The sequence below is a fragment of the Panthera leo genome, chromosome E3 (assembly GCF_018350215.1).
Source record: "Panthera leo isolate Ple1 chromosome E3, P.leo_Ple1_pat1.1, whole genome shotgun sequence".
Classification (NCBI taxonomy): domain Eukaryota; kingdom Metazoa; phylum Chordata; class Mammalia; order Carnivora; family Felidae; genus Panthera; species Panthera leo.
The window spans coordinates 10970725-10995878 of record NC_056694.1 but is presented as its reverse complement, the minus strand read 5'-3'; the positions used below and the strand labels follow the sequence as shown (position 1 = coordinate 10995878).

General features: G+C 57.0%; 1 protein-coding gene and 1 long non-coding RNA gene across 2 annotated transcripts in view; both read left to right on the top strand.

The window, feature by feature from the left end:
• The window catches only part of CASTOR2 (cytosolic arginine sensor for mTORC1 subunit 2), a 53626-nt gene that overhangs the window by 12724 nt on the left and 15748 nt on the right, over positions 1–25154 (top strand). Inside the window, exon 2 of the mRNA XM_042921716.1 lies at positions 21875–21945. Within this exon, the coding sequence (XP_042777650.1) occupies positions 21875–21945 (71 nt within the window). The remainder of the gene's footprint in view (positions 1–21874; positions 21946–25154) is intronic.
• Positions 16898–20485, top strand: LOC122209652. Its single transcript, XR_006197692.1, has 3 exons — positions 16898–17338; positions 20019–20160; positions 20285–20485. It is a non-coding gene; the product is annotated as an uncharacterized LOC122209652 (long non-coding RNA).

Genomic DNA, 25154 nt, shown 5'->3' with positions numbered 1-25154 from the left:
CCCCTCAGCTCAGCAATCCTTTGGGGACAGGTTGCCCACCCAGAATGTCACAGATGGGAGCGAGGGGACCAGAGGGGTTGCAGGGGTCACCTGTAAATGACAGGCTGCCGTATCAGCTCCCGGAGCCGGGCCTCCGCAGGCCCCCGGTGGGTGGCCCAGATGTCAGGAGGACCCGCGCTTGAAGGCAGTGAAGCCACGTTTCTTTTTTTATCTGTTCTTTCTAAATACTCTTCAGAGTAGATCTATTCAGAGTGATCTTCTCCCCCCCACCCCCCCCCCCCTCAGCTTCCCTCTGGCCATTTCCCTCCCCCAGCCCTTCAGTCCAAATTAGCCTGGTTTAACCGCCTGTAGTCAGGTTCCCCTGGAAAACAGAGAAGGTGCGAGCGTCCGCGTCACAGGGCTGTTCGCAGGGTTAGTGCCGTCACACAGATCAAGGGCTCATTGGGTGCCTGGTCCGGAGCCCAGCGCGGTCAGGGTCACGGGACCTGGAGGCGGTGGCATTTGTAAGATCCCACGTGTCCCCCTGTGCCGTGGGCCTGCTTTGCATTTGTGCTGCTAGAATGTCCCAGAAAACTCAAAGCAGTGGGAAAACGCCCTGTGTTAACGCCCCAAGGAGTGCTTGTTCCCAAAAGCCGGGACCCCTGAATCCTCCCATAGAGTAAAGGTTCTCGCATCACCCCCACCCCCGCCCCACAAAGAGCCGTCTGTCCCTGTGAGGGCAGGTTTCCTCCACACTTCGCCCCTGCTCCCGCAAAGGAGGGCCCCGTGGGAGCAGCTCAGGTGAGCATGTCTCTGGGAAGCCTGTTCTCCAGCCTCCCGAGGGCTCATCTGTCACCCTGAGGGGCATCAGGCCCTTTGGACGGTGGCTGGGGAAGTCAGGGCCTGCACAGGGGGGAAGGTTCTCCCTTTCTGTCTGTGACTTCCTTATACCTGGCCCTTGAGGCTTCCTCCTTCCTCACCAGCTCACAAGTGGGTCTGGATGCCAAGCCTATGCTGAGTGCTGGTTCCACGGGGGCTCGGACCCCAGCCCCGGAGTTGGGGACAGCCAGGTGGGGGTAGACAGCTCTGTAAACCCTTAATCACACCGTAGTCTGGAGAGAAGGACGTGCTCGAGCACAGGGAAGGAACAGCATGTGCGGAAGCACAGAGGCCTGGGCGGTGCAGCCTATCGTGTGCTGGGGCAGCATGGGGGCTGGAGGGGAGGGAATGGCCAAGGGTGAGGGTATGAGGGGAAGACAGGGTGGCCACGGGAGCTGAGGGGGTCTGCCCAGGCTCTTTGGTTGGGATCCATTTGTCGGCCTAATCCCAGGGCCAAAGAAAGCTACCAGGGTGGGAGGGCAGACAAGGAAGAGGACGGCTGGGGGTAGGGCCCGGTAGAAAAGGAAGTGAGAGAGAATAAGGTGTGGAAAATAGACACTAGCAAAATCCCCCTCTTGGCCGTCTATACCCAGGAGAGTTGAAAGCAGGATTTCGAAGAACTCTTTGTATACCCGTGTTCCTAGCAGGCTGTTCACAGCAGCTGAAATGTGGAAGCAACCGCAGCTCCACGAAGGGATAAGCAGAATGTAATCTGTTCCCACGATGGAATATTACACAGCCTTAAACAGGAAGGGGACGCTTCCTTCCTGCCCCAGCACATGAACTCCGGGACATTATGCTCAGTGGCATATACGACACGATTCCACTCACGTGAGGTGCTTAGAGTGGCCAGATTCATAGAGACAGAAAGCTGGGTCCTGGGTGCCAAGGACTGGGGGAGCGGGAACGGGGAGATCCTGCTTTAGGGGTACAGAGTTTGAGTTGTACCAAATGGACTCTTGGGATGGTCGGAGGTGATGGCCACACAGCAATACGAGTATGTTTGTTACCGCGGAGCTTAAAAATGGTTAATAGGGCAAACTTTGTGTTTTGTGCATTTGAATACAATAACACATACAGAATTGCAATGCAGAAATGCATATGGGGGGCGCCTGGGTGGCTCAGTCGGTTGAGCGTCCAACTGTGGCTCAGGCCGTGATCGCTCAGTTCATGAGTTCGAGCCCTCCATCCGGCTCGCTGCTGTCAGCCTGTCAGCACAGAGCCCTCTTTGGATCCTCTGTCCCCCTCTCTCTGCCCCTCCCCTGCTTGTGCTCTCTCAAAAATAAATAAACATCTAAAAAATGCATACAGAGTAACAGCAGCAACCAATCCACGTTAGCGAGAATAGGAAGAAAATCGAGGCGCAGGGGAGGGGGTGGCTGGAGGGAGAGGACTGTCCTGGGGTCTAGACAGATGTGAGTCTGAATCTCCTCTGTGCCGCCCGTATCCGTCTGCTCGGGCTGTGGTAACAAATACCACAGACCAGGCAGGCGGAAGAGCAGACTGATTTCTCACACTTCTGGGGTCTGGAAGTCCCTGATCAAGGTGCCCGCCTCTGCTGGTCCCCGTGAAGCCTTACAGATGGCCGCCTTCTCCCTGTGTCCTCACGCGGCCCTTCCTCGGCAAGCGAGATCTTTCTCTTTCTTTTATGAGGGTGCTAATTGCATCCTAGGGGTCCCACCCTCGTGACCTCACGTAAACCCGATCATCTCCCAAAGGGCCGTCTACATTGAGGGGTCAGGGCTTCGACGTAGGAACTCGCAGGGAGACACGGGCATTCAGTCCATAGCACCCCTGGGGAATTCTTTCGCTTAAGTAAATCACTGTTTTCTTTTCTGGGAGGTGGGGGTGCTGCTGCTGCCCGCCCCCAGGGTATTGTGGGAAACCCGTTGTTCGTGTGCGTCCAGTGCCCAGACACCCAGCAGGTGTCTCAGCAGACCTCAAGCGTCGCATGCCGTCTGGAGATCTTGGGATACCTCCCTCATTTGTGGTTCCCCCCACCGGGCTCACCCAGCAGCTCTACTGGGAGCCCTGCAGGGAGAGAAGGCAGAACGCACCAGGGTCAGCTTTAGGATAATGGGTCATTTGGCCTGTTAGGTGGGTCAGGGTCAGAGTCTCCCCAGAGACCAGAGGGTTGCAGACGGGAAAGAGGTGGTGCACCCGTCTGGGAGAGGCAGGGAGCCCCATCCATTCTCCTGGCATCAGGTCATGGCCGGGATGTCCCTGGGCTCCAGGTGGGAAATGACTGCTGGGGTCACGGTGCAGGTACACGGCGGGCTCCTGACGCCATGCCCCTAACCGCTGAGCCCCTCCCTCCCGTACCCTCTCGGCGCACCCCAGCGTTACGCCCCTGCCTTTGCAATTCACCCCGGTCCTACCTCCTCCTGCAGGAAGTCCTCCTCACCTCACTGCTTTGTTTTCTCATTTGTAATTTTGGGGTAGATAACAAAGTCACAACTTGTCATTCCAAAGAGACGCAAAGGTGCCCAGCGATAGCTCCCCCCCTCACTCCCCTGTTCTTCAGCCACGTGGCTCCTGCCCCACCGACGACGACGGGGTTCGTGGGGACTCTTGGGGAGATAAATATATGTAAACTTGCCTCTGTGGTATTTTCCCTCATTTTTCTTTGCTTTCGTAACATAAATTGGTATTAAGCCACGCTCACTGCCCCCCGTTCCGCACTGGCTCTTTCAGCTGACCCTCCCCTTAGCAGAGATTTCTGCCAAAGTCCCGTCCTTCTTTTTAACTCTTACGCCATCAGCCACAGAACAGGTGACTGTCGTGTCTTCAACCTGTCCCCCGCTGGTGGACACTCGTTCCCAGCCCTCTTTGTTGTTGTTGTTGTTGTTGATGACAGTTAATGCCATAACATACCATTCGGGACACGGACCTCATCTTGCCTGGGACTGCGTTTGCAGGCAAACGTCTAGAAGCTAAGCCGTGGGTCAGAGCATCTGTGTGCTGGGGAGGTCCTCATGCGGCCCCTCCAGAGAGAGGTTCTAGTTTAGACTCGCGTCACGGTGTCACGGGCCTGCCCCTCACTGTCTTGGTGCCCATCGAGCCTTCAGACAGCCTGCTGGTTGAAAGTGCCCTCTTTACGTCCCCTTCCATTCTGGGGGTGCCTGAGTGTGCGTGCCCATGCGTGTGGGCCCTGAGGTGCCTGGTCGCCTTCTTGTTGGGGGCTCTTTGCCACCGTTCACCTTAACCTCCCCCCGCCAGCTTGCAGGACCCCCGTGGGCTGCAAGAACCTTGGAGTCTTCCCCACCCTATCCCACCCCCAGCCCCTGCGCACCCAGCCGGAAGTCAGCCCGCAGAGTGAAAGCCCCGAGTTTATTTGCTCCTGTTGTGTGGGTATTGGCTTATCTGGATGGCCAGCTCTCCCTCTGTCCCCCCGACGTGCAGGTGAAGGCAGCTGTCTGTCCACCAGGCCCTGCGGCCCAGGCAGTGAGACCCACACTCAGCCATCCCCGGTGCACCCAGCCCTCAGAGCTGGGTCCCTCCACCCAGGGAACACCCCCTTCCCGGATCCTGGGCTCGCTCTCTCCTCCACGACCGTTGGAGACTGTCCCAGGTACCAGGACCCCAGCCGTCCCACCCTCTTGCCGAACTTAACTGATTGAGAGGCTTCAGGCTCTGAGACTGGCTGGGCCTGAACAGCACCCTGCCCGGGGCCTGCATGGAGTGAAAGCTGTCCCCAGAGGTGACGGGTGCCACACCCCCATAGAAGCACCTTCCCACCCCAGGGCTGTGAGTAGGCAGCTTCTGGCCCCTTTCACCCTCAGGGGGCTCACTCCTGCCAAAGATGATCAGCCCTGGGGTCACCCACCTCCTGTGCAGTTAGAGAAGACGATGCCACGGAGGGTCTGACCTCTGGGGCCCAGAGGGTCTACTGACAGCCCCCACAGACCACTTACCTGTCACGCGTGGCACATCCTGTCCACTTACCAGCTCATAGCCTTTGGCAGGGCGTTGACCTCTCCGAGCCTCGGTTTCTTCATCTGCAAGATGGGACGATAATGCCGACTCGGCCGGCTTGGCCATTTTTACGCCACTTTCTAGACTTTCTCTCCTTTTTTCTATCACCACTGTCTCCCTCACTTTCTCTATCTCGGTGACTTCGGCAAATTGAACGTGGCCCCGGGGATGTTGGCCATAGCCAAGTGAGAATTCTAATAAAAGTGAGCAATTTGTCCCAAAGCCCGTGGAAAGCCCTCAGGGCCTAGACCTCCTCCCCAGGGGGCAGGGCCGGTTGGCCGCTGGACTGTCACCAAGTACTCAGGGCAGCTCCGAGAGGCGATGACAGGCGTAAACCGGGCACAACCAGATGCGGTGTCCTTAGGGAGGCAGCGCTGGGGAGGGTTAGGCTGTAAGGGGGGACCTGGCTCCGGGGCAGGGTGGGGGGGGGTTGCATGTGTCGGTTTTAGGCCCCAGTCTTGACGCGAAGCCGTAATGCAGTTAACCAGAGTGCAGGGGGCCATGAGGCAGCTGGGGCCGGGGGCTTGTAGGTGGGTTTCAGCTCAAGTTTGACCCCCAGGCCAGGTGCCTGAACATTCTAGAAAGCTCAGGGGCCGGTGATCTCAGTCCACGTGGTAAACGAAGCCTCGCTCTGGCTGGGCCCACCTGGGGAGAGCAGACTGCCAGGGAGGCTGGAGACAGGGTGTCACATCCGCCCCTCTCCTGTCCCCACCCACAGGCCTTGCCCCCATCATTTGGGTAAGTGCTGTCTTCCTGGGGGAGAAGGATAGCACGTTGAGTCCCTAGTTGTTGGCTGCTCTGGGCAGGACCAAGCCTCGCATCGCGGGCTCCATTTTATTTCATGGATTTGGAACTGAACCCCAAAAAGAAAGGACTGGCCGTGGTGCACGGTGGTCACGCCAGTCCCCCAGGGTATGGAGCAGGCCCCGGCCCCAGGGCCCTGCGGGTGGTGTCTACTGAGAGATGTCAGGAGGGCTGTTGCAGCTAAGACACGGGGGTGGCGAGGAGGGAGCGGGGCACGGCCTCAGCTCCTCCTCCCTCCGTGTGATCACGTGTTCCAGCTTCACACACTGTGCTGGGCCCTTCCCGGGGACCCCCTTTCTGCCCTCTTGTCCTTGAGGGTGCAGCATAGAGACCCCACGGGTGGAGTCCCCTCTGGGAAGCTCCCCCAGCTTTGTTCGCCCTTGACGTGGCTCCCCCCCATTCATGGCTGTAGGCCGAATGCCCGTGTCCCCTAAGACTCACGTGCTGACACCCTAATCCCAAATGGGGACAGTATTTGGAGATCAGGCCTTTAGGAGGTAGTTAAGGTCAAATGAGGTCAGAAGGGTGGGGCCCTGACCCAGAAGGATTAGTGTTCTTATAAGAGGTGACACCAGGGAGTTCGAAGTCTGCCTCCAGCCTCCAGAACTGGGTGAGATCAGTTCCTGTGTTTTAAGCCGCCCAGAGGCTGGTGCTGTGTTAGGGAACTCTGTGCCCTCTGTGTCCCCCATGCCACCCCTGCCCTCCCAGGCCCTGGCAGTGAGGACCAGTGAAAGGAGCCCAGGCTCTGGGCTTATTCAGACCCTCTTCCTTCGCTGACGGGACTGTGTCCTGAGCCTCAGTGTGCCCACCTTGGTAATGGGAGGGGGAAGAGTGAAGCAGGAGGTCAGGCCCCAGAGGCACAGCAAACAGTTTGCCTGCCCTTTCTTCGTGGCTCAAGGCTGAGCTCCTTGGGGGCGCCTGGGGGGCTCAGGCGGTTAAGCGTCCGACCCTTGATTCCGGCTCAGGTCATGATCTCGCGGTTCATGAGATCGAGCCCTGTGTCAGGCTCTGTGCTGACAGTGCAGAGCCTGCTTGGGATTCTCTGTCTCCCTCTCTCTCTCTCTCTCTGCCCCTCCCCTGCTCTCTCAGAATATTTATTCTCTCAGAACAAATAAATAAACTTAAAAATTGTTTAATAAAAAAAGAAAAGCTGGGCTCATTTCAAGTGCTCAGGGTCAATGTCCGTCTTCTCCCAGGAGCTCAGCAAACATCAGAAGGACTTTCTGGGGACAGTAGTGAGTCCTGTGTCCCTGAGGGCCTTGCTGACGTTCCTGACATCACGGAGCCAGGATGGAACCCGAGCCTGGAATGGTCCCAGTGCTGACTGGGGGTGGGGGCGTCGGGGGGGAGTGGTTAACCACAGGGGAAGATCAGGGACCGGGGTGGAGGCTGCTGGCTTTCGAGCGAGTGGGGGACCGAAAAGTCCCCGAACTGCACCATCCACATTGGTACCCTCTAGCCACATGTGGCTGCGCGAACGCAAATTAATTCAAATCAAATCAAATCACGGCTTCCTCAACCGCACCAGCCACATCTCAAAGGGCTCAGTGGCCACATGTGGCCAGTGGCTATCGAACTGGACGGCGTGGGTGCAGGACGTTTCCGCTCTCCAGGAAGCTCTCCCAGGCAGCGCGGTTCTAGATCTGTTTGGACTGAGGTTCGTCTGCTTCCCGCTCGGGCACCACCACCTCCAGGATGCCCTCCCTGAGCTCCCGACTCCCCAGCGTCTACCTGTTACCTGTCTGTTTATTCCCTGAATCCTGCCCCCCCCCCCCCCGCCGCCTTATATAAACACATCGTCACCCACAGCACACAGCACTGGGCCCGTGGAACCATGGTGGACAGGCCACGCGTTCTGACTGGAGGAGTGCCAAGGTACAGCCCAAAGCTCAGAGAGGCACAGGACATACCTGGGGTCACCCAGCTTGCTGAGAGCGGGGCCGGGAGTCAGAGCTGGTGCTCCTTCCTGACTCCCAAGTGAAGACCCTTGCAGGGGGGTGACAGGCGAGGAGACCCTGAGCTGTGCCTTCCCAGGCTCTGGGCTTGGGCACCGGCGAACTGCAGAGGGAGGCAGGCCGCTCAGAGCAGCGGGCTGCCGAGACTCCCACTTAGTGTCCAGAGCTGGCACATTGGAGCAGGCCGCTTGCTTTGATCTGGTTTACATTTTTGCCCCACCTGCTCCTGACCCCAACCTCAGAGGCCGCCCGGGGAGCTCTGAGCCCCCTCGGTGCTCCAGGCGCAGACCCCACGAGCGATCATATACACGGACACCCCTTGCCATCCAGGAACTTGACTCCCCCCCTCCCCCCCCCAAACCCAAGACCCTTGAGAGCTTTTAGGGGTCTGGGAAGGAAAAGGCGGTATTTGTAAGCCAGACGTGTTTTCTTCGGCCCACCCGGTGTGTTTTCAAAACATTTAAACGCGGAGAGAGATCACAAAACTCCGGATTTCCGTCTTCTCCGGAAACATTGGAAGACCTTGTGACCCAGGACCCACAGGGTAATAGGTTATCAGAGCTGAGTGGCGGCTGACTCCCCTTTCAGCAGGGAAGGAGCCTCCCCACCGCCCAAGGCAGCCTCAATCCTTTCTGCTTCCTGCCCCCCGCCCCCGCCCTGGCCAGACCAGGTGCTGGACCCATTTGTCATCGTGTTATCACCGACCAGTTTCTTGGGTCCAGAAAAACACGTCTCTGTTCTTCTTTCCCAAAAGTGCAAGGAAGGAAACAGGCTGAGAAGGAAAACCTGCTTCTTGGTGCAATTGGTGGGCATTCCTGGGTGTTTAACATGCCAAGCAGGTCTTAACCCTGGTTCCCTTCACCCGATGAGCTCAGCCGCCTGCCCCTTGCGGGCCTTTGAGTGTAACCTCTGTTCTAGACATTTCCAAGCTCTTCCTTGACTGAGATCCACCCCCACCCCCGTCCTCCTTCTCCATCCCACCCCCGCTTTGTTTCCTGTCCCTGGGACCCCTACAGGTGCATCTGTGTGCAGTTCCTGATCTTGGGGGGCCCTCGGGCAGGTACTGCTGACTTGGTCCAGACAGTGGTGGCTGGCTGGGCACAGCTCCTCGGGGCTCCCGACTGGAGGGGCACGGGAGGTGGGGGTCCACCTAGGTGCCTGTCTGACATGGCCAAACTCACGGGCTTCCTTTCCTGGGTCCTGCGTCCCAGAATCCCCCGGGGTCCCCGCTTTGGGCTGCGACGGATGGAGCCTGAGCCCAGTTCCCCCCACCTGAGGGAAGACGGGACCCAAGCAGGAGCAGAAACCGCACAGGGACATTGCGGGGGACACGCAGGAATGACTCTCCATGCCACCAAAGTGGCTGCTTAAAACAGACCCAATCTGTTGCCGTCACCACCCCCCAACCCCGCCTCAGAGGTTTCAGAGCTTTTTTTTTTTTTTTAATTTGATCATGCTGAATGGTTTTCATTAATTCATTTAGTCAAAACTTTACCACCTCGTCTGTGCCAAGTGCTGGGCTAAGGTTTTTTTTTTTTACTTTTTTTTTCTTTAATTTAAATCCAAGTTAGTTACCATATAGTGTAATAATCACTTCAGGAATAGAATTCAGTGATTCATCACTTACAGACAACACTCAGTGCTCATCACAAGTGCCCTCCTTAATGCCCATCACCCATCTAGCCCAACCCCCAACAAACACCCCACCAGCAACCCTCAGTTTGTTCTCTGTATTTAAGAGTCTCTTAGGGTTTGTCTCCTCTGTTTCAAAGCTTTTAAAAAAATTTTTTTTTTAACGTTTATTTATTATTGAGGGACAGAGAGCATGAGCAGGGGAGGGGCAGAGAGAGCAGGAGACACAGAATCCAAAGCAGGCTCCAGGCTCCGAGCTGTCAGCACAGAGCCCGACGACGCGGGGCTCGAACTCATGAGCAGTGAGATCATGACCTGATCTGAAGTCGGATGCTCAACCTGACTGAGCCACCCAGGCGCCCCTGGTCTGTGATACATATTGATCCCACTTTTATTTTATGTTTGTTTATTGTTTGAAGAATAGCAACCCCGTCACTGCCACCATGGCATTGACAGTAACTGCCTCCTACCCACGCTTACCTTTCCCTTGACTTCTAGTTTGGTCCCATGTATGTATCTGAAAAAGGCCATCTGGCTGTGGGTCATCTTCTGGGCCTTGCTTTTGTTCCCACTCAACGTTGTATTACAAAGTGTAGAAGATGTTACACCTTTCCATGCGTGTAGACAGTTCAACCCCATCACCGTAAGACTATTTCCCTTCCTTGAGTTAGGGTCTCTCCATGCAGGATCCCTCTGTGTGCTGCGTCCCCTGCCTAGATCTCTTCCTCCAGGCCTCGGCTTCTGTGTCCCTCCTCTAGCCCATCCTAGGCACCCCACCCATGGGGGGGGTGGGGCTTAGGCAGGTTGGGGGGGGTGGTCAGAATGTGCAGAGAGAGTTCTTGGGGAGAGCCTGAGCTGCTTTTGTGGAATTATGGGAATTTGGGGCCTAGGAAGCCAGCCAGGAGATTTGTTGTTATTGTTTTTAAATACGAAGGTTCATGGTGTCTTTATCCATAGTAGCCAAAAACCGGAAACAACCAAATGTCATCAACAAGAGAAAGGGGTAAATAAAAATATATAATCAATACATATAAACATATTTTTTAGCAATAAAAATAACTATAGACTCGACAGAGAAATGGATCGATCTCAAAATACATTAAAAACATTTTTTTTAATTTTTTTTAATGTTTATTTTATTTTTGACAGAGAGAGACAGAGCATGAGTGGGGGAGGGGCAGAGAGAGAGGGAGACACAGAGCCCAATGCGGGGCTCGAACTCAGAGACTGCCAGATCATGACCTGAGTCGAAGGCGGACGCTCAACCGACTGAACCACCCAGGTGCCCCTAAAACACTTTTGTTAATGTTTTATTTATTTTTGAGAGAGACAGAGAGAGTGAGAGCAGGGGAGAGGCAGAGGGAGACACAGAATCCAGAGCAGGCTCCAGGCTCTAGGCTCTGAGCTGTCAGTACGGAGCCTGATGCGGGGCTCAAACTCCCAAAGAGATCGTGACCTGAGCCGAAGTCGGACGCTTAACCGACTGAGCCACCCAGGCGCCCCTCTCTCTGTCTTTCAAAAGTAAACATTTAAAAAAATTTTTTTGTAAGTTTGGGGTTAAGAAAAAAAAAGATCTGAGAAATTATGATCCAAGCCCAGCTTTGATCTCATTAAAAACATTTCTTGGGTCACCTGGGTGGCTCAGTCAGTTAAAGCATCTGTCTTTGCCTCAGGTCACCATCTCCCTGTTTGTGGGTTTGGGCCCCACATCGGGCCCTGTGTTGGAGACCACATCGATAGAGCCTTCTAGAAATAAGCCACCCCTCAAAAAGGATGGAATGAATCGCCTCAAAAAGGAGTGAGCTTCCCTAACCTAGGGGCATGCAAGCAGAAGCTGGGTCACCCTCTATCCAGGATCCCGTTGCTGAAAGAGGTCGCACACCATGGCCTTCCTGGCTTGACGTTGTGGTTTTTCTTTAACGGGGAACCTGTTTTAAGCTTTCCGAAAATTAAATAAACCCTCACCGCTCCTTTCCCTCTGCTCACTGGTCTGGCTCATAGATCTGAGCTCTCAGGGTGGGTCTGCTAGACGAGTTTACCTGGAAATCTGGAAGGGGACCTTCCTGACGGCCTCGGCCCCGCCCCCACCACCCTTGCCTCTGTTGAAGGTCCATTGCCCGAACAGGACTCCCAACTGGCCGGGGCTTGTCGCATGCCTGAGGGGAGGCCTGTGTGAGGGCCTCGCTCTGCTGGGCTAGGAATCCAAGAGTAAACAGATCGAGTTGCCAGTGTCAGCTGGGCCTTCCGTAACAGACGCCACAGCAGTGGAAAACGAGAATGTTCTCTGAGATGACTCAACCTCCCGGCCCCCAGGTGGGGGCAGCCCCGGGCCTCGGCTCTGCCCTGGTGACTGGCTGTGGGCCAAGCCCAAGGGGGTGGCCGTGGGTTTTTAGGGCTGAGGACTGGGGTGCCTGTCAGGGTGATGGGCACACACATGTGGCCATCTTGGCTCTCTGACAGGTTCCTGTCCTCGGTTTCCTCATCTGTGAAATGGGTCAACACTCTCTCTCCCCCAGGGCAGGTGTGTGAAGTGAGTCCAAAGCAACGTAGGCAAAGTGCACGTTGGAAGCTTGGGACCACCGCGGCTGGGACCCTGGGAGTGACAAGGGGGCCCCCTCAAGGTCCACCTGCATCGGGGAGAAGAAATTACCACAGGAAACCAAAGAGGAGTGTCACTGTCAGAAGCTGGTAGATTCCAGGGTCCAGGGGAGGGCCTTGGCCAGCCGTGTGGGGTCCAGCAGATCAAGGGCAAGGACGGGAGGGCGTGACGGAAGAGGCTGCGGAGTGGCTGGGGGAGGTCATTGCTGAGCTGAGCAGCACCGTCCAGGCCGGTGGCAATAGCCAGAGGGTTGGCGTGACCGGCTGGGGGAGGGGAGGGGAGGGGAGGGAAGAAGGTGGCGGCCCGAGGAGGAGATGAGGATCAGGGAGGCTTTTTTTAGGATGTTGGAAACTTGAGCCTGTTGGTCGTTAAGACCAGGAAGCCAAGAATGAGATGGAGTCCCGAGAGGGAGGCGCCTGTGGGAGGGGAGAAAGGGAGAGAAGGTTGCCTTGGGACTGGTTTTCTCTGGCCAGAGACAAGGGATAAGATGGGTGAGAAAACCGAGCTGCTTTGAGAGGGGGCGCTCCCCAGCTGGCCTGAATCTTAGGAAATTGGGGGTGCAGCTTAGGGTGCGGAGGGGGAGGGAGGGCCGAGCTGATCCCAAGAGGGGGGATGGGTAGGAGCCAGGCCCTGGGGAGGGGGCATTTCCGGCTGGAGGCCATTGCTGAGAAGGACGGTGCTGGACAGGGGTCATCTAAGGATGGGGTCAGCTAAGGAGGCCGCCCAGGACACCCTGCCCCAGAGCCAGCCGCACACGGCACAGCATCGGAGCAGCCACAGGAGCACTGGGGTGACCCAGCAGCCGGGGGCACTCATGGAGTCGCCAGGCAACAAGACAGCAACCCTAGGCAGTGCCCCTGCTTGGCTGTAAAGTCCTGCAATAGCAAGCCATCTAGGGACTCTTGTTTCTAACTAACAGTGTCAGGGACTTGGGGAGGGGGGTGGCCAGGACTACGATTGCTTTGGCGTCCAGTATTTTGGTTCTTGTTTTCAGCATCCTGGCGCAAAGCCGTTTGCATCCTTGGAAGGGCAGGTGGGCAGGTGTGTGTCCTCAGCGGCTGTGTGAGGGTGCCGACCTCTCACCCTGGCCCCGGCGATCAGGGGCGGGGTGGGGGGACCCCTCCTGATGACTGGAGAGACGGGCTCAGGGGCCGTGGAAGTGCCTAAGGACACAGTGCCGACGTCATCACTGGGACTCGAACCCAGGCCCCCTGACTCCAAAAGCAGTGCTCTTTGCAGAGCGTGAGCACGTGGCCCACAGCACCATCGGAGGGTCACACAGAGCCTGGACCGTGGGGACCGAGTTGGGGAGTGAAGCTCTCTCCGTGGAGCCAAGGTGAACCCCCAAATCACTGGCCAGCCATGGCCGAAGCAGATGAACTGGACCGGGGAAGGGGGGTGCTGAAGTCCTGGGGCCAGTCCCGTCCATCCCGTCCTGGGGCTCTTGTGGATTCTGGCGCCTGGACCCGGCTCCGGCCACCTCTTCCGGGTGGCTCTCGAGCCGCGTTTCCACACGGTCTGCCCTCAGGCCGTGCCTGCGGCCCCTCACGTTCGCCCCAGAGGACCTCGGCCCAAGCGTGTCCCTGTGACCCTCCGTGCGTCCTTGCACAGCCCGCCGTAATCACTTACCTGACCAACTCGCGTTAGCAGGTGCAAAGCCAGAGCAAAAGAAAGGTCTGGACAATAACCTGTGTTTGACCAGAGGCCCCCCCCCCCCCCCCGCCCCCTCCACCCCCAGGTAATCCGCACCCTTCACCCCCTGGCTTCTTTTTTTATGTGGTTGGGTTGCAACTACACGTGGTCTTAAAGGTGTTTTGTTTTTGTTTTGTTTTTTAATTTTCACACGATAGCTCCTAATTCCGCCAAAATGTACGACGCTGTGCATCATGTTTGGGGGCTTCCTTTTCCTTCTGCCGTCGTACGGCTGAGACGCATTCGTATTCTTGCAAGTCACTGTGGACCGTTCGTTTTGATGGCTGGGTAATCGTCTTCTGTCATTGTCCTTCTCCTCGCCCAGTGATGGGCGTCTGGGTTGTAGCCAGGTTTCTGTTCCTGAGAACAGGCCGTTAGGAATTTTCTGGCCGGTGCCTCCCGTGACGTGTGTGTTTCAGAGGGTGGGCACCTCCGAGGGGAAGAGCTGCGTCACAGAGATGCTGCTGCGGGGCCACACCTGCCTCCCAGCTGTCCCGCCTTAGAGACCGCACGGCATAGTGGACCCGAGGCAGTAACAGCCTTAACCTAACTGAGCGTCAGGTTTCCTGCCGGAGAAGTGGGAACAAGTAGTTATGCCACGCGTGCATTCAGTTGGCGCCGATGATGCCCAGACCGTGGCACATCCTGTGGCAGGCGCGGGGGGACCTGGGTAAGAAAGGCTCGGCCCACCGCCCTGATGGGGACAGGGAACAGATGGATGGCTGAGCAAAGTCAGACCTGGAAGTGAACGATCTCTGACATTGTCATCACGGGGGAGGTGGTGGACCGGGGCTCTGACCTGCCAAGGGGTGTTGGGCTGGGCTTTTCGGCTGGGGCCCCTTTGTGCGACTGACCCTTCTCGGCGAGGGTCGCGGTGGGGGCCACAAGGAAGGGGGAGATCTGGAATCCGGCAGAGATCATTTAACGCCAGAGAAGCCACGAGCCTGTACGCAGAAGGCGTTGTCCGATCCGCGAGGCCTGCACGCTCCCCGAGAATGCTGCTGGGGGGGTGGGGGGGGTCCAGTTCTGCCCGGGGTCCCCGGGCCAGCTCCTTGACTCAAGGCATCGCGTGACCACACGTGCTGAAGCAGGACCTTTTTTTTTTTTTTTAATGTTTATTTATTTGTGTATTTTGAGAGAGAGAGAGAAAGAGAATCCCAAGCAGGCTCCACGCTGTTAGCACAGCACGGGGCTTGAACTCACACTCACGAACCGTGAGATCATGACCTGAGTTGAAATCAAGAGTCAGCACTTAACTGAGCCACCAAGGCGCCCCATGCAGGATCTCGAGCACTGCTTTGTGTGCTTAGGGGCTCCTTAAATCCTACCCTACTCTGCAAGGGAGTTATTTCCAAACCTCTTTCAGAGATAAGAAAGCCGCTCCAACCTTGTCTTAGGTGGGTGGGTGTCAAGCCAAGGTCCACACTTAGGCCTTTTCCATCTCAGATGCCCCAAGGAAGAAAGAGAACCACCAGTCAGCTCAGATGGGTATGTGTTCATGAAGCAAGAGGCTGGACTTCACCCAGACTGTGTTTCCACCCTGGCACAACCTGTTCCATCCTGCCGGGCTGCCCCAGGCCATTGGGACATGCGTAAGGAAACAATAAGGAAGCCACTCTTGGAAGCTTGTGGCCTTGGCCCTCAGGGCGGGGCTTGGCCAGCCCTTTGCCCCAGGTTTCTCACCTTCCCCTGGTGTCCCTGGAGGAAAGAAGTGAGGGGTCAGTGGAGGCCGGAGTCAGAGGTGAGGGCAGTCTGCTGACCTCCCTCCTGGTGCCTCTGGCCAGAGCGCTGGCTGTGGAAGACCACCATTCCCTGCCATGGCCTTGTGTTTTTCACCGACCTTATCTCCTCAGCTTGTGGAATCTTGTTTCCTGGCCGCATAGGGACCCACACCCACCGCCGCCAGCCTGGTCCAGCCCCCCCTACCCCGCCCCCCCCCCAGCTCCTGTCAGCCTCCTTGAAGAGAGTAGCCTCCTAGCTGGTCTTAGGGCCCCCACCTACCCCTTACCTTTGGCCACAAGGTACTCCCCTCCCCTAGGACCCTTCTATGGGTCTTATGGGGACCTTCCCTGTACCTGCTCAATTTTCTTTTTTATTGTGGTCAAATATACATAACAAAATGTACCATTTTAACCTTTCTTTTTTTTTTTTTAATGTTTATTTATTTTTGAGAAAGCAAACACACATGAGCAGGAGAGGGGCAGAGAGCGGGATGGGGTGGGGACAGAGGATCTGAAGCAGGCTGTGTGCTGACAGCAGAGAGCCCGACGCGGGGCTCGAACTCGCGGACCGTGGAAGATCACGAGCTGAGCAGAAGTCTGATGCTCACCCGACTGAGCCCCCCAGGCGCCCTTAACCGTTCTTAGGTGCACGAGTGAGTCAGTGGCGTTAGGTATATTCACCCTGCTGTGCAACCGTCACCCCCATCGATCTCCAGAACTTTTCTATCCGCTCAAACTGAAACTCTGTTTCCATTGAATGACTGCTCCCCGGATCCCCCTCCCCACAGCCCCTGGCAGCCGCCCCCTGCTCGGTTTTAGATTGCAAACCCCTGTTCTGCCAGCCCTCTGCCCCTTCTCCACGTTTTTGATTGGCTCTGTGGCACAAGCATCTCATGCACTATGTCATGTGTCCCACCCCTCCACAGTAAATCCTAATTGTCCAGTTATTTAAGGTGGGGCCCCAGCACCCGAAACAGTGCTTGACACATAAAGATGCTTAGTGATTCGTTTGTCGAATGACTGAATGATCTAGCCGCCGGGGTGAGGCTGCTGCCTGGGTCCAGGAGCTTTCTCCAGACCCCAGTGATTCCTTGTGCCCTCCCCGCCCCCCCCTTTTGCAGTCCTGCCCGTGTATGTCACCCTGGAAGCTGCCAGCGCCGTCCCCCACACTGTGATTGTCCTGGCCGCCCGTGACACAAGCACAGCGGGTTTTGCCCGTGTTGACAGAAGAAGAAGCCCCTTTTCAAGATCGTCCTTCAAGTCCAGAACTAAAGCTTGAAACAGCAGCCTCCAGTTGCCAAAGACAGCAGAAATGAAACAGAAGCAACCCAAGAGACCTATCGAAGACCCAGGAAAAACATAAAAAAGTCTGGTTGAGAGAACAAAGCCGGACCCACGCCATCCGCCTGGCTTTCCTTTGGGAAGGACCGCGCTGGACAGACCCCGGAGCGCTTCTGTCGCTCACGGTGTGCGGTTGCAGAAAAGCATCAGCTGGGGCCAGCGGGGTCTCGGGAGCAGGTCGGACCCCAGCCCCTCCGCCTCCTCACTGGACATGCTGCAGAGAGAGAGATGTGGCTGAACTTCCCTCGCTCCAGACCGAACCGGCTACCCTTTGCAGGAAATGCTCCCGGCTTCCCAGACGGAATTTCAGAATGGGCTGGTGGGCATTCAGAGACCCCAGCGGAACGAAGGAACAAGAACGTGTGGAAGCAGGTCCCTGGAACATGCTAGATGCCTGTTCTGGGCCCTGTTTGCACGGCCCATCCCGTGGGCATGAAGAACGTGGGCTCATGTTAAAGCTCGGCCGGCCAGGCTGTTGTCACAAAGGCTTGCACTTACTCTGTGATGAGCCGGCAGGTGACCTCAGCGGGGTCTGGCCGACACAGGGCATCATGACTCTGCAGGAAGCAGGCTCCGGTCCCAGACGGGGTCTGGCTCCCGAAGCCAGCTCAGGCCTCCCCCTAGATTCAGGTCTTCGGCTCAGGATTCCGCACACCGGGAACGCTTGCTGATCCCTGACTGCGTGGAGGGGTCGTCGTGGTGTCTGGGAAGGGAGGGCAGGGGAGTGCGACAGCCTGGCAGGGCCATCAGTCAGCCAGCAGGTGAGTGGAGAAGGTGACAGAGAGGCCCCTAGGGGCCCCGGCCTGATGGCGATGAGGCAGGCCACCTCCCCGGCTCCCCCCACGCGGACGGCCCATGTGCTCAGCCACGGCGGACGTCCGTGAAGATACCCAGGCCTCTGCGTGGCCTGGCGGGATGCTGGGGTGACGTCAGGCCCGGCCTCTTCCCTCGGAAACCATCATCCTGGCTGTCTGCCGGGGGCCGGGATGCCGGTGAGGCGGACGGAGACTTTTCAGCCAAAGCTTGTTGCTTTGGAGGGTCAGGTGTGCAAGAGCTAGGACTGCATGGGACCCTGGAGGTGGCCGAATTCATCCTCCCCTTGGAGACCTCATGCCCCCTGCAGCCCGCTGGTCTCTGTAGCCTCGCTGGCTTGTTTTTGTTTTTTTTTTTTTCCCCCATGTTTCTTTATTTTGAGAGAGGGAGGTGGGGGCGGAGAGCACAAGCTGGAGAGGGAGAGAGAGAGTCCCAAGCAGCGCAGAGCCCCGTGCGGGGCTTGAACTCACCGACTGTGAGGCCACGACCTGAGCCGAGATCAAGAGTCAGACGCTTGACGGACAGCACCCCCCGGGCACCCCGCCTAACTGGCTTCAGAGCTTCTCTTTACTTGGAACACCAGCTGGCCTCCGTGTGGCCTCCCCGCCAGCTACCTCTGCCTTCCAAGAAGAATAAATAGCCAACGAGTTAACTGCTAAGTATAGTTACAACGGGTCTTCACTCACTGGTGCTCCCTTGACAACAACTCTGTGAAGTAGATGCTGTTATTATCCCCATTATACGCACGAGGAGACTGAGGCACAGAGAGGTTAAACTTAAGGCCACACAGCCATAAGCAGCAGCATTGCCTTCAACCCATGGTGCGCGACAGCCAGGTGGTGGCTGGAATCTTCCTCCAGGCCAAAAGGCATGGTCTGGGCCCTAGAACCCCTATTCTGTTCAACAGAGCCCAGCGATGCACGGGCTCCCCCGAGATGGGGGACTTGCAAAATTCTTGGGGTATGTCCCGAACCACAAGCTGCTGTCCCCCCGTCTCTCTCCTTCGTTGCTTGGGGCTGTAGAATTTTACGTCCTGTCTACCTGACGGCTCCGGCAGAACCTGCCCGGTGACAGTCATACACAGTTGCAAGTGTTGTGCACTGCTCAACTCCGAGAGCGCTCTTTCACAGACTATGAGGTGAACGAGCCCCACCCCCAGAGCTGTGATACACCACCTGCCCAGCTGTCTGGGCAGCAGATCGGTCCTGGGTTCTTCCCACAGCTGGATGGGATTTTGCCCGCCCTTAAAAGGTGTTCTCCAGACGCACTCCATGGTTCTAGAATCATCTTTCTGTGCCTTCTTGGCCAGGCCCCTTGAGGTCACCCTGCTGTGGAGCTGGCGGGGTTCCACGTGGCCCGAGGTGGAGCCGGATGGGAGCCAGGCCACCTTGAGCCTGCCCCTCACTGTACAGAGGAAGGAAGCAGCCCAGGGCTCAGCAGCCCGGGTGCCAAGGTGGGACCAGAACCCAGGTCTCATCTCCAAGGCCACGGTCTTCACTCTCTCCCCGGGCTGCTTTGTTTTCCCATGTTGTTTCATCCCGTTCCTGAGTACTTTGAGGGCACGTAGAGGGCACCCCGCTCTCTTCCTCCTCGGGTTTCCCAACAACAGTTAGCACAGGCTGGGTAATTGCTGGGTTTGGGTCCTCTCTGCAGACCTTCAGAGACAAAGTACAGAGAGGCCACAAACGCCGGGGGCTCAAGCTTCTGGAGGATGCTTAGCCATGACTCATTAGAAGGCTGGGACTGGAGACTTTAGTGTCTCCCAAAAGAAGGGTAAGTCAAGGCAGCACCCCACAAAATACAGGCAGTTTGTCTGATCAGGGCTTCTGTGGCTTGGGGGTGGGTCGGTGGCCATAGTTCACTTCTTGTGAACAATGAGTGTTGATTCTATTCCTAGCCTGTGTCAGGTGTATGCACGGAGAATCCAGAGTCCTTGCCAGTGAGAGCTCACGGTCTTCTGGGGGAAACGAGCGTTATTTGTGATAGGTTGTGGAAAGCACCCACGACCATCATGCACAGTTGCACAGATTGTGCACTGCTCAACTCTCAGGGCATACTTCACATAAAGTGAGATGAACGAGTTGTGACGCACAACCGTCTACAGTGGCTGTCGTGTCCTCTCGTGGACACAGTGTCAGGCTTCAGGTTGTCAAGGGAGGACGGGCTCTAGACTGGTGGCAGGCGAGGGAGGGGGATCGGTGCCAATGTGGAAAGGCTCTCCCCCAAAGAAGATGCTGACACCGGGTCGTGGAGGATAAGCAGCAAGGCTCCAGCCAAAGAAGAGGGAAGGCTGTGCCGGGCAGTAGAAAGAACATTTGTCAACCTTTGGAGGCTGGGGAGGGAGGCCGAGAGCGAGGGAGCAGGATGAGGGGGGAGGTCACGTGGAGGGGAGTGGTAGACAGAGGAGCTTGAGAGGCAAGACAGGTGGGGCTGAGCACCACGGAGCAGGGGAACGGGGAGCAGGAAGAACCAGGGGCCCGTCGGTCCCTCCGGCTGATCCGCGCTCCCGGAGGCCCGCCCACACCAAGGAGCGCATTTCGAGATGGGCGTCCGGTAGCTGGACCTCAGAGGCCCTCGACCCCGGGAGACGGGTCACATCAACAACATATTTATACCCCGTTTACACAGAGGCTGGAGCGACCGTCTGCTGGTGTTTATGCCTTTCCGGGACGGCTTCCATGGTCTATTTCTGGAGCATCCCTCACGGCCAAGAGGGCACAGGGAGCGAGTGCCGTATCTCCTTGCCTTCGCAGACAGCTGGGCGGCCGCTGTGCGTGGCGGTCTGGTGACTGGGGGGGGCTGCCGGGGGTCCCCAGGAAGGAGCCAGGCCGGGCCGGGGTTGCCACTTACGGAGGTGGTCCCCGAGCAATTGCAGATTTTCTTTGTCCCCCCAGCATTGTCAGTTGGATGGGGGACAGAGATGTGACGTGGAAACCAAAGAGCCGGATGGAGCTTGAGGAGTGTGTGCGGCCGGTTGAGCAGAGCGTCAGCGGGGAGGAGAGTGACACCTTGCTCTCGACTCTGGCACAAGAGATTTCTTTAAAGTCAGATGCGTCTGGGGCGCCTGGGTGGCTCCGTCGGTTAAGCTTCCGACTTCGGCTCGGGTCACGATCTCACGGTCCGTGAGTTCGAGCCCCGCGTCGGGCTGATGGCTCAGAGCCTGGAGCCTGTTTCAGAGTCTGTGTCTCCCTCTCTCTCTGCCCCTCCCCTGTTCATGCTCTGTCTCTCTCTGTCTCAAAAATAAATAAACGTTAAAAAAAAATAATAATAATAAAAATAAAGTCCGATTCGTTGAGGTATGCCGCATTTGCATAAGGTAGAACCCACCCCTATTAGGGTATAATCCTTTGCGTTTTGACAAATGCGTGTGATCTTGTAACCACCGCCTCAGTCAAGATACCAAGCACTCCTGTCAACCAAAAATTTCCTTGATGCTGTTCTACTTCTGTCTTTAGTTTGTTTTTAACGTGTATTTAGTTTTGACAGGGAGAGGGAGAGCACAAGCCGGGGAGGGGCAGGGAGAGAGGGAGAGAGAGGATCCAAAGCGGGCGCCTCGCCGACAGCAGTGAGCCCGACGCGGGGCTCGAACTCACAAATCTCGAGTTCGTGACCCGAGCCAAAGTCGGACGCCCAACCGACTGAGCCACCCAGGCGCCCCTCTTTCCCGTTTTAACCCCTGTGGGAGGGATAGTTGGGCCCTTGCTGGGGTTACTCGTCAGGCCTCTCGCTGCCGGGGCTCCCCGCGATGGATGGGTTTCGCACGCCGGGCAACGAGCCCAGGCCGGGCCTCCTCGCACTTGAGAGCCACAGCGACACCAAATAACCACAGGCCGTTTCCGGCTGCTGCTGCCGGTGTCGTTCTGGGGGCCCTTGCAGCTGGATGAGGGACAGGGAGGCAGGCACCAAGGGGCAGTGAGTGCCACACCCTGGCCTGGAGGAATCGAGGGTCTCGTCTGGGGACAGAAATGAGCAGTGCACACCCGAGGCTGATCCGTATTACCGAAGGTGACGGGTGACAGTTGGGGAATCCGGGTCCCCCAAAGGGCACAGACGGCCGCACCTGTTTCTCATGCGAGGAAGAAAAGTACCGTAAAGGCTGGGCTGTCGGTTGGGTGACGTGACTTGGGTGTGGGATGACCGTGGGAACTCCCGAGTTGGTGGGGGATTGGGGGTGGGGGTTGGGGGGGACAGCGGTGGAGGCTTAGATGTCAGAACGTGGGGGGGCCTACAGAAGGCACTTCACCCACCTGCTCCCTGCCAGAGCCCCGCTTCGGCTTCTTCCCCTGGGAAAAAGTGGGATCTAAGCCCCTTCAGCTGTAGTAGGGCAACCTAGAGGCTGGCTCAGGGGTCCCCAAAGATTGGGGGGTGAGAGGGGACCACCAGCCTCTCCAGGCCCCCCTGAGGCCTCGTGAGTCGGAAATGGAGGGTCTTGGCAGGGGGGACTAACACCGTGTCCTCTGTCTGTCTGTCCGTCCGCCATCCAGGTGCAAGTTCTTCAGTCTGACCGAGACGCCCGAGGATTACACCATCATTGTTGACGAGGAGGGCTTCTTAGGTGAGTGCTTCCACCACTGGCGCTCGGCCTGACAATGGCCTGCACTCAGTGCTGGCTGCCCGCCGCCTTATTTCTGCCCCTCCACCTCCTTACTTTTTGCCCGCCGCCTTATTTCTGCCCGCACCCGCCGCCTTATTTCTGCCTCCCCTCCGCCTTCCTAGCGGTGGGTTAGAGAGTCAGCAGGGGGTCTGTTTTCTTCTCTCCCCGTGCCCTGGCTGATCCCCTCCGTTTCCGCTTGTGAGACTCCCCCGGGAAAGGCGACGGCAGAGCTAAAAGGGTCAATAAAGACAGTGCTTACCCAGCTGGGAACTGAAGCTACCAAGAAGGCACCCGGGGCTTGTTTTCTTGAGCACCTGCTGTTGGGCGAGGGGCTTTAAAATGTCCTCAGTCCTTGTTCGCTTTGGAGAAAGCCCTGATTATCTTCCTTTTGTGATTTTCCTTTCCGTTGTTCCGTTTTTCAGATTGAGATATCATTCATGTATCACAAAGTCCACCGTTTTATTTTAGTTTTGAATTTTTTTAATGTTTATTTATTTTTGAGAGACAGAGTGCACACGGATGGGCAGAGAGGGAGACACAGAATCCGGAGCAGGCTCCAGGCTCTGAGCTGTCAGCACGGAGCCTGACGTGGGGCTTGAACTCACAAACTGTGAGATCATGACCTGAGTCGAAGTCAGTCGCTTAACCGACTGAGCCACCCACGCTCCCCATAAAGTCCACCATTTGAAAGTGTCCAGTTCTGTGGTTTTTGAAATGCACGGGGTTGTGCAGAACATTCCAGAACATTTTCATCACCCCAAAAAGAAACCTCGTACCTGTTAGTATCACTCCCCCTTCTCCCCTTCCCCGTGTCCTTTTGGTTTCATCAGTAAGGTTTTTACTATGTTTGTCCTGCTCTTAAGCTCAAAGCTCCTGGAGCAGAGGGGACGTCACGGGCCCAGGCTCACCAGCCACCAGCTGGGCTCCCCCCAGAGCAGATGTTCCTTCCAAGCCCCTCAGTTCCGTTCCTCAAAGCATGCAGAGAACGCAGCAAATTCAGAGTTTTTATAAAACCCCTATTCCGCCCCAAAGACAACTCCTGGTCACTTTTTTTTTTTTTTTTTAACGTTTATTTATTTTTGAGAGGCAGAGACAGAGTGTAAGCAGGGGAGGGGCAGAGAGAGAGGGAGACAGAGAATCCGAAACAGGCTCCAGGCTCTGAGCTGTCAGCACAGAGCCCCACGTGGGGCTCGAACCCATGAACCGCGAGATCATGACCTGAGCCGAAGTAAGGTAACATTTCCTGTGATAGCCCAGCCTCTCACCGTGCACGTCGTGGTGGACGGGGCCTGCCTCCTCACCGGGTCCCCAGCGGTTAGCATCCAAGTTGTTTCCTTGTTCTCTAGTGATAAATTTGTGAACTCCTGAAATGTGTAACATACATTCTTATCCGGGCTGGCTCCTTAAATGGGGTCTGAGACGTGGTGTTTGTGGGGTCACAAGTCAACCATCTGTGTGGTTCTCGATGCAAGCTGAAGGGCGGCCGAACGAGACCGTCCTCACTGGTGAGCACGCGAAACCCTGGGGGAGCGGATACGGCCCCCACCCGCTCTGTCATCGTTACACGCCCCTGCCCGGGGCACCTAGCCAAGGTTGGGGGGCTGCACCCAGCCCCCCCATATCTAAAGGCGCACGGTTTCCCTCCCTCCGAGGGGACAGCTGCCCGGCCACAGCAGGGACAGGACAGGCCCTACGGGAGGCCCTGCCCCATCATCAAAGTTATCTAGCTAGTCATTCATTCATTCATCCGTTGACTCACTCATTCACTCAGCAGATAGTTTCTGAGCCTGCGGGCCGCGAACGAGAACTTTTGCCTTGACCACAAAGCGCGGTCCCGTGAAGAGTGCCTGCCTGGGCAACCCGAAGCCATCTGCATTTCTGCGTGGGGACGCGTGCCCTTGTGCGGGAGCACTGAGGAGCGCCCCGGAGTATCTCTTCTCCAGGATCAGATGCCCTGTCTGGTCCATCTCCCCGGACGAGACTGACTCTCTCCATCGTGAGGCAGCAAAGGAGGCATCGCGGGGAGCGGGGAGCCGGGGAGCCGGGCTTTGCAGGCCCTGGGAGCCCACGTGTGCAGGAATTGTCAGTAACCGGGGCGGGAGGTGTCCCGCAGCTAAAGGGCCGCCTGCTCGGAGCCCCCCCGGCCCCCTCCTCTGGATTGCAGGAGGCAGCATTTACTGAGCACCTGCTGTGTGCCGCATCTCGCTGGGCCCTAGAGGGGTAGCCGGGGGTGGGAAACACCACCTCTGACCCCATGAGCCTCAGGGCCTGCCAGCTAATGACACCGTTCTCGTGGTCGGTGCCGTGCAGGGAGGGTGTGGGTGCCGTAACGGCATGTCGCAGAACATACCCTGCTGTGCAGGAGACCCCCTGGGAGGGGCCCTCGAAATAGGAAGCAAGATAAGCCGAGAGCGGATACATGCGCTCCCTGAATCAACATATACTGCCTTATTTCACTGCCCCGCTGGGGCTGCTATCTGTTGACGTTGTGCCTAATAAGCCCTGGGAAGGACTCTTTTTTTTTTTTTCACGCAAGGCTTGGAACGGGATATAGCATTTAAAAAAATTTTTTCAAGTTTATTTACTTTGAGAGAGAGAAAGAGAGAGCAGGGGAGGGGCAGAGAGAGGGAGAGAGAGAACATCCCAAGCTCTGTCAGCGCAAAGCTTGATGCGGGGCTCGAACCCACAAACTGCGAGATCATGACCTAAGCTGAAGTCAGGAGTCGGATGCTAAACCGACTGAGCCACCCAGGCGCCCCGGGAAAGACTTCTCTTACCTTCGTTTTATAGATGAGGAAAGTGAAACACAGAAATGTGTGTAACCTGCCCAAGATCTCACCGTTGGTGTCCTCTCTGGATGCCTCCAACGGCCAGGCCCTGGGCAGGGGAGGTCAGAAGCGCAGGAATCCAGCCTTTGCCCCTCAGGTCTCGGGAGGACAGAAACACAGGAACCAGAACGACAGCATCAGTGGAGAGTGGCGCCCAGCTTAGCGGGCAGAAGTGCAGTCCAAGAGGACTTCCTTGAGGAGGCAGGGCCTGAGGCAGACCCAAGGAAATGAGTTAAGAGCTGCCCAGTGGAACCTATGCGGTTGGGGTTGGGGACACTTCCAGAGTGGAGGGTTGCTTGGCACTCTCAGGGAACTGAGGTCACTGGGCACATGAACAGGGGA